We start from the raw sequence: 9,465 nt of genomic DNA on the forward strand, positions 1-9,465 counted from the left end.
GGTGGCAGCACCTACCACCCCGCCGTACCTTGGCGAGGCGGGGCCTGGGCGGGCAGGCCGCGGCCGGGGGAGGCGGGGCCAGGTCCGCGGAAGCCAATCCACCAGGCGGCGCAAGGGGGCGGGGGCGGGGTCGCCGCGGGCGACCCAAACACACGGGCCTAGGCGTACCCTGGAGTCGCGCTGCTCCTCGGCCTTCCGGTGCTAGGGCCCGGGAACCTCCTCCCGCCTAAGCACCCCCTCCTGCGTAGCCCAGATCCCCCTGCCCCTCCCTCACGGGGACAGCGAGGCGACGGTTGCCGGGAAGCGCGCGCCGCCCCTCCCTCCCCTTCTCCATCCTCCCCTCACGCGCCACCCGTTTTTCCTCTTTCTACGTTAATAACAGCTGGGTGGCTGGGGGCGGGGGGGAAGGTGGCCCCAGCGGAGTCTGGGCGGGCGCCTCCCACTCACCCGCGAGCTGCCGTGGGAGCTAGAGGATGGCGGCGGTAGCGGCGGCCGCCCGGGAGGAGGCGGTGCCGAGGCCCCGGGCGCAGAGCGCGGCGGCAGAGAGCGGCAGCGGCCCGTCGTCGGGCACCAGAACCGAAACCAGCGGCAGCCGCACAGCCACCTGAGCCGCCCCTTCCCGCCGGAGCCAGCGAGCCGCGCCCGCAGCTGGGCCCTCTTTCCTCTCCGCCTCTCCTCGTCTCTCGCGCCCCCGTCAGGCCGCCGGCCTTTCCCACCGCCCCCGAGAAGAAGAGCGCGCCGGGCGCCGATCGCCCCTCGGGGCGCCTGGCGGCGGCCCTGGACGTGCGGGGGCCTTTCTGGGCCGGCCGCGGCGCCTCGGCCCTGCCCTTTCGCTCCTGCGCTCGCTCCCGCCCTCCCCGCGCTCGGAGCGCTGCGCGCGGGCCCGGCCCGGGGCAGGGCGGACATGGGCGCCAAGCAGAGCGGCCCGGCCGCTGCTAACGGCCGCACCCGCGCGTACTCGGGCTCGGATCTACCTTCCAGCAGCAGCGGAGGGGCCAACGGGACCGCAGGCGGCGGCGGCGGCGGGGCTCGGGCCGCGGCCACTGGGAGGTTTCCGGCTCAGGTGCCCGGCGCGCACCAGCCCAGCTCCTCGGGCGGCGCCGCGGCGGCCTCGGCGGCCCCGGCGGCCCCGCGCAGCCGCTCCCTCGGCGGGGCCGTGGGGAGCGTGGCGTCGGGTGCCCGCGCCGCGCAGTCCTCCTTCAACATCCCCAATAGCAGCAGCGGTCCGTACGGCTCGCAGGACTCGGTGCACAGCAGCCCCGAGGACGGCGGCGGCAGCAGGGACCGGCCGGCGGGCGGGGGCCCCGGCGGGCCGCGCCTGGTGATCGGCTCCTTACCAGCTCACCTCTCGCCGCACATGTTTGGAGGTACGGCCCCCTCCCCGCGCGCCGGGCCCTCTCACCTGCCTCCCGTGGTGGCACGTGGGCCGCGGCCGCCGCTCATTTTTACCCTTTTCCTTTTCTCCTTCAGCTGGGGCGCCGGGGATTTGCCGCCGGGTCCCACTCCTGGGAGGAAAAGCTGCACTAAACCCCTGCGGTGCCGCTACGGCTTAGACGTGGGGTTTTTGTTTTTAAACACCGTGAGCACCCTCACCTCAGTAGCAGCTCCCCAGTATAGAAAAACCCCTTTTTTTCCAATGAGGTGAAGGGAGCAAATGTTGTTTTAAAACTAATAGACGAAACAGCCCTTGTGGTTGTGGCTTTTAGTACCAGGAAGTCAGGAGGAGACCCGTTGCTAAATGTAGTTCTCTCTGGGAACTCGAGTGGTGAGAGCAATTTTTAAAGGCCAGAAGTCGAAGGGTCTCAGATGAACATTTGAGTATTTGAAAAAGGAGGGCGTTATCATCTCCTTTGGACTGACTTTTAATATAAAGCTGTCATCTGTAAGTCTGCGTCAGTAGTCCCACTTATTACGTACACTTTAATTGGATGAATGTGTTAATGAAAACAAATTTTAACCCCAGTAAACTACTTTAGATCATAGTTAATGTGAGACGTTAATTTAGACAGAGCGTTTAAAGAATTGAAAATAGTTTCTTAAGGAGAGAAACTAAAAATTATTACAGCTCTGCCTACAAGGTGCAGTAATTGGCTAGATTCTTTTGAAGAGCAATGTTATCTAGAGTTCAGGAAAAGTCCCTTGTAAAAAAGGGAAATTTTTGATAACAAAATGGTCTGCTTTTATGTAGAAACAGGAAGGGTGTACTTGTTCTGAGGAAAGTGAATTCTGCCTCTCCAATTAAGTTTTATGGTGATCTACTTTATTGCAAAACACTTAATAGTAAATGAATCAACACCACCTTCCCCCCTTTAGGAAAAGAAACAGAAGTATAGAAGATAAACATTCTCATATCATTGCATTATGTATCTGATATTAGAAAAATTCACAATCGAGCACAGATGTGCAGTGAAAACACCATCCCCTTCATTTTGGTGCCCCCTTTACTCATACACTGATAAATGTAAGAACTTTGAGTAGGGATTTGGTAAAGTGGAATGTTTGGTAGTGTAATTTGTTCTGCTGTTCAGTGTTATAAGCATTCATGCTAGCAAAAATTAAAAATAGGAATGTCATGTTTATGCTTTCCCATTTTTTAAAATAACGCTTTGCACATTCAGTATGTAACAGTTCTTGGTTTTAATGAGCTACCTTATTTTAAAGTAATTTTTTCTACGTGAATAAAAATATTCTTACTTCCTAAAATTGGACCATCTTTTAAAAATCATTTGTTTTTGAGAAAAAGAACTATGGGTGTCCTTACTATGATTTGATCACAACTAACAAAATTGAAGGTGCTGTAGTCACAATGTCAAGGAATTAAAAAAAGGCAGTTTCCTGAGAATTGGTGATTAGAGCGAGAGTAAAGGATCAACTGGGTTTTAAAAATACTTGTGTTTTTAAAGTGAATATTTTAAAAATATATGTTTTGATATTGCTAAATGCAAATTTAGCAAAACTTGCAAAGAAGGGGGAATAGGAAAAGGCTTGACAAGTTAGTATTTAATATACTGATTACTATTTTTATTCATTTTTTTAAGGGATGACAATTCCCTTTGACAAAAATTATGTTTGTGTGGGTTTATTTTGTTACAGTGAATACTTTCCATTCAGAGCAAGGGACAAACAGTTGACACCTGTGCTATTAATTCATAGTAAATGAGCAAGTGGAAAAGACCTAATTGCTTATTTGTCTTTTTCCTTATCTAAGTTCCTAGATTTCTGCACTCAATGTAGTTCTTTTAGTGCTGTTAGAGTTAGGATGGCTGAGGCCTAGTAGCAGGACAGTGACACTGTCTGGGGGACGTGTGGTAGCCTTTCTCAGCCAGGTTTCTGGAGACAATTGAGCTCTCACATCCTAGGTCATCTATCATGTGCAATGGGGAACCTTTATCTCCAGTGCAGAACAGTTCTAGTGATGTTCTAGTTCTTTCTTGGAACATTTGTGAAAACAATCACTCAGATTAATTTTCTGTGTTCGGTGATTCGGTGAGGGAACCTTATTGAGAAATGCTGGAAAGGATCAGAGAAATTACCTGTTTTTATTATATTATGTGATCAGATCGAAGTGCCATGACCCAAAATCCTCATTGAGACGTGGAGATGGAATACACTATGTAAAAACCTATCTTTCTAGTGCCTTACTGAGATTTCTACCTATATTTCAGTAGATGGATTCATTAGGAAAATAATAGAAGCATGTTTATCATCATGGTGAGGTTTACAGAGCTAGATGGTGAATCTTATTTTAAAAATTAGAGTTGACTCTACTTCACATTGACTTAATTTTTTAGTATGTATTTTGGTGTTAATGTGTTCATTCAGTTACAAATTGTACAAATGTTTGGGCATATATAAAGTCACTCCATCTGAAAACAGAAAAGGATTATTTATGAATTAATGGAAAATTCTTATTGTAATTTTGTAAAACTGTTTTGTTTGTGTTACTTATGTCTTCGAATAAGAAAATATACTGAGATTCAAAATTATTCCCTTGTGAGCTGTCATGTAATTTATAGAAAGTGAAAACTTAAACAGCCCCACTTTTCCACTTTTTTTTTTTTTTTTTTACACTTAGGAGTCTAGTGAGTCAAAATGTTAGTAGTTCTCTCATAATGAATTGCCAGATTGAATGAGGAGGTTTCTGCATTGGTTTTATGTATTGCTCTGTTTTAGATATATATTTAATTCTTTCTAGAAAACTGGAAGAAAGGTGCCTAATCCAGATATTTAAGTTTGCAGAAATTTCCTAGACTTGAGTTGCTGGACATCAAAATATGATTATAATCTGTATAGGAGTTTTAGGTGAATTAGATCTTTCCTGTTTTTGTTATTTTCATAGTGGTAATAATGTTAAAGTGAACAGAGGCCTTATCTTGACTACTGCTAATATTGCCTATCACCTTTGTTTTAAAACAAGGCTTTAAGGGTATAGACTAATATTTTAAAAAAGCCTTAGTGGTATTTGAGGATTTGTTTGGCTTTATTTTATGTCTATGTTTTTTTCTATCAAGTTGCTAACATTCATAAAAGCAATTAATACGGATGGTAAAAGAGACTTTACTGATGCAGCAAGGATAGGTGAAGTGAATTGGACTATAAAAATATACCAAAGAATGGAGATTATTTCTGGAGAAATCATGAGGACTTTTACAATATATCCATGAGTTTGGGAGTGAAAACGTAAAATGATTTAATTTAAGACAGCCAGTGGTACTGGGTTGCTTTTGACCTCTTAATTGTCATGCACTTGTTTAGGTGTGGTTTGCTCCTGAGTATTTCAATAGTCTGATTGTAATTCAAGTGCCTCCTATTACTTATGAAACATGATTCCTTATAGGAAGGAGTTTAGGTTATCTCTTAAAACTGAATATGTTAAATAAGATCTGTATTTTTAAGAAGAATTATTTCTTTTAATTTTCAAGACAGATAAGAGTTTTTATGGTATTAGATTATTTCCATTAACCATTATTGAATTGTTTGCAATCATTACTTTTAACAAGTAACAAGTGCCAAAATGTTTGAATTTGGGATATTTTAATTAATCCTCTTCCTTTTCCCAAATGTTCTTTTGTTCAATTGAAGACTTTTATGGGGAGTGGCAGAAGAGAAATGTCTGCTGTTTTTCTAAGAAAAATGACCCTTCTAAATCACCACCCTTGCCACCCCTGAAAAAATAAGAATTTTCGTTAATGTTTCTCATTTGTGATCCCATGTATCTTTATACACTACAGGAGATGCCTCATGTTGTATGCTTTGCTATACTGAAGTATGCCCTCTTTCATTGAAGTTTCTGCTTTGGGAATTTTTTGAAAGTATTCTTGACAGCAAGGTGGAATGTGGGCTGGAGGCAGGAGTGGTATGAGTTGCACATCATCTGATCCTGAGAGCAGCATGACCGGAGTACCTGGTACTTTGATGCTGTGCTGGCTGCTGTAGTGCCTGAGGGAGTAAGAGCTCTGTTGTCTTACTAACAGAAAGTGTCTCCAGCAAGTCCTCTGCTCTTCTCTAATTTGATTGTTTTGCCTGGTGACGAGTTCTTATTTTTGATTACCAATATCATTAATTAGATATCGTTTTAATATTTATTATTCATTTTGTGTTTGTAAGGAGAATTGCCTTAGTGTTATACTTATTACATATACCTAGGTATATGTAAAATTGGCAAATGGGTTAAAAGAGAAGTATAGGAACTGCTTTATGTAGAAAATCACTTCCTAAGTTTTACCTTATGTAAATATTCCTAAGAACTATTGTTTATTTGAAATGTTAGTCTGTTTTAATTTTGCGTGTACTTGACTGGTTCCACATTTAAGTGTTTAGAAGTTAGGGGGAACATAGCCCTTTGTGTGAACAAAGGGTTCAGAAATACCTTAGGTTCTGATTGTGTTCATTTTCTATGCTGCTTATTAACAAATTACTATCAGTTTAGCTGCTTAAAGGAACACACATTATCTCACAGTTTCTGTGAGTCAAGAGACTTGGCATAGCTTAGCTGTTAGCTGGGTCCTCTGCAAGATGGCAGTCAAGGTGTTGGTTAGGACTGGATTGTTATCTAGAGACTCAAATGGGGAAGGGTTTGTCCCCAAACTTTCTTAGGTTATTGGCAGAATTCATTTCCTCATGGTGGTTAGGTTTATAGCAGCTTGTTTCTTTAAAGCCAGCAAAGGAGAGAGAGACTATCAAGGTGGGCTGGTACTACATTCTTACGTAATCACGATGTAATCACATATAGTCCATTGCCTTTGCTGCATTTCATTATTATAAGCGAGTCATAGGTCCAGTTCACATTCAAGAAGAGGGAATTATGTAAAGATTTAAACACCAGGAAGTGGGAATTAAGAGTAGTCACCACATTGAATCTGTCTGCCACATAGATTACAGATTTTTTAAAACAATTATTTCAGAATATTATGGGGGTATAAATGTTTTAGTTACATGTATTGCTTTTGAACAGTTTGAGTCAGTGTTGTAAGTGTGCCCATAACCCAGACAGTGTGCATTGTACCCATTAGTTGTGAATTTATCCAACCTCTCCTCCCCCCTAGATTATAGATTTAGATTGACCAGCTAAACATGTAACTTTTAACTTGTTTTAACACTCACTTTTTATTTACTTTATAAAAGTTGTAATAATGCATATGGTAAGTGTAGTATTAGTAAACATGGACTGAGCTCCTTTTAGGGGCTGGGCATTGTAGGTGTCAAGGGTACACACTGGTGTTTCTTCCTGCTCTTGCTTAATTTTTGAACTTGAGAGATGGACATGTGATTATTATACAGTGTAACAAGTTTCATAATAGAACTATTAACAAAATGATTAGTGAAGCTAAAGAATGCTTCACAGAGGAAGGTAACATTTGAACTGTGTTCGGAAGGATTTAGAAGTTTTATGAAGGGAGGGCACTACAAACTAAAGGAAAATCCATAGGGCATACTGAAAAGTTAAGTATGTCTGGATTGTATGGTACTTGGAGGAATGATGAGAACATGAAACTACCAAAATAGAAAATTGGGCCAGTTGAAGGATTTTATAGTACTATAAGTTTGTCTTATCTAACTAAGTTTGAAAGCAGGGTGATGATATGATCAGGCCATTGGGCACCATTACAATCATAGTTTACATGGATGGTGACCTTGCCTAGTGGTGCAGTGCTCAGCCTTAAAGCTATATGCAACAACCCTGATCAGGATGAAATTCTTTAGGAGGGGAGTATGGTAGCAGGAAGATAAGCTAGGACTCTTTTAGCATATAATTGGTGGAGGATGCCTGAATTGAAATCACTGCATTAGTGAGGAAGAGGAAAGGTGGATTTGATTGAGCTTTCCCCGAGTAGAACTGATAAAATTGAGAACCTGGGTGCATAGTGATGTCTTTAATAATATTAAAAATAAAGATGAAAAGAACAGGTTTTAGAAAATGATAATGAGTTCTTTTAGGCTTGTTAAATTTTGAGTGGCTATAAAATTTCCATCTAGATAGAAGTATCCTTTAAGCAGTTAGAAATATGAGTCTCTAATTCAGGATATTACAAAAAATTGAGAAATCATCAATTTGCAGATTGTAAGTGAATTCAAAAGGTATAGAAGGTATACTAAGGGATGGATATAAATTGAGGAGGAGCAAAGATGAAATCCAGGGGAGCAAGTATTTTAAGAGACAGGCAAAGGAAGAAGCCAACAATTAGAATTGAACCATAAGGAAAAGAAGTTGTTTAAAACATTTTTTAATTATAAAAATAATACATGTTCACTAGGGAAAACTAACATACAGAAAAGCATGTATAAGAAATTGTAAGTCACTTATAATCTTATCAGAAATAATCAGAATAAAATGTTGATGTCTATTATTTTCATATGTATTTGTTTTAGATATAAAATTTGGAATATTCATTTTGTGTATATAAAACCTTTCTAATTTTCTAGTGTAAGATTTTAAAGCTGTAAATTTTCCTCCAAGAAATGCTTTAGCTGAATTCCACAGGTTTTGAAGTGTTTTTGTTAAAATGCAGTGAAAAAAAAATCTTTTAATTTTCCTTGTGATTTTTTCTTGATCCATGGTTACATATTCTTTGATAACATGCTCTTTCCATACTTCATCAGTTTCTAACATCACATTAAAATTTTTGTAACATTTTTAATTTCCTAGTATTCCAAAATTCACTCCACAAATATTTAATGCCTGGCACTATTCTAGGGATACAACAGTGACAAGCTCCTGCTTTTTAGGGGCCTTTTATTCTATTTGGGAGAGACAGTAAACAAACAAGTAAAATATATAGCGTGTCGGAGGGTGTCGAGTGTAATGGAGAAAAATGGAGTGAAAAGGCCAATAGAGGTGATGGTGTGGAGACTTATCCAAGGTTGCTGTTTTATTAATAATTAGGGTTGTAAGGATGACCTCACTGACTTGGTGGCATTCAAGGAGAGAGTGAGGGAGCAAACCCTAAGGATCTCTAGGGAAAAAGCATATTCAGGCACAGGGAACATTAACTATAAATGCTCTGAAGTAAGAGTGTTGCTAGTGTGCTCTGGGGAACAGCTGTCTAACCAGTGTAGCTGGAGTATGGAGGGCTTTAGTGTGGGATGGGGTGAGGGTTGGGGGCAGAATCATAAAATACCTTGTAACCATTGACCTGTGTGTTTTGGCTTTCATTTTAAAGAGAGTTGTGGAGGCACTGGAGCATTTTTGAACAGCGGATTGACATAACTTCACTTGATTTTTAAAGGATTACTCTGATTTTTAAAGGATTACTGTGTGAGAGTAAACTCTAGAGGACAAGAGTCAGCAAGAAGGCATAAATCCAGGCAAAAGATAACAGTGGCTTGGACTAGGGTGGTGGCACTAGAAGTGGTCAGAGGTATCCAGATTCTGGATATCTAGTTTTTTGAAGATAGAGCCAATTGGATTAGATGTGGAGGTGTGAGAGAAAATGAAGAGTCAAGGTTTTATTTGGTTGTTCCTTATGGTTGAGCATTTAGTTTGTTTGCATTTTGCTACTAGTGTACATAATATTACTGTCAACACCCTAGCAAGCAATGTTTTACATTTCTCCAGTTCTTAGAAATTTATCAGACATGGGATGGCTAGAACCAAAGACATACATTTGTTCAAGGCATTTGATCTTTATTGCCAAATTGCCTATTAGAAAGGGCAACTTCTTCTAGCAAGTGTATAACTGTGTAACTTTGTAACTATGTAACTCTTTCCCCTTCCCCGGTAAAAACTCAAGTGAGGTTTTTGATATTTATAAGTACAGACTGGCAGATAGGTTTTGAGTAATATCATCTATCAGAGTCATTATTTCATTCAGTGCTGTTTTTTTTTTTTTAACAATAAAGAAACATAGTGTATCAAAATAATAAGTACATTCAATCATTTGAATTTTGTAAGTTCTGACCCATGTGGTATATCCTAATTTTTGCTTGAATTGTGATTAGTCTGTAATAGTTCATTAATTTTTCCTA

General features: G+C 41.4%; 1 protein-coding gene across 2 annotated transcripts in view; it reads left to right on the forward strand.

Annotated features, from left to right (window-relative positions):
• The first annotated feature begins 360 nt into the window (after positions 1-360).
• ZNRF2 (zinc and ring finger 2, E3 ubiquitin protein ligase) overlaps positions 361-9,465 on the forward strand; it is a 109,809-nt gene continuing 100,704 nt past the window's right edge. For both annotated transcript variants that reach the window (XM_012640755.1, XM_012640756.1), the window contains exon 1: positions 361-1,367. In XM_012640755.1, coding sequence (XP_012496209.1) covers positions 905-1,367 — 463 coding nt within the window. In that variant the 5' untranslated portion in view covers positions 361-904. The remainder of the gene's footprint in view (positions 1,368-9,465) is intronic.

This window comes from Propithecus coquereli, unplaced genomic scaffold, assembly GCF_000956105.1.
Source record: "Propithecus coquereli isolate 6110/MARCELLA unplaced genomic scaffold, Pcoq_1.0 Scaffold156, whole genome shotgun sequence".
NCBI classification, from domain to species: domain Eukaryota; kingdom Metazoa; phylum Chordata; class Mammalia; order Primates; family Indriidae; genus Propithecus; species Propithecus coquereli.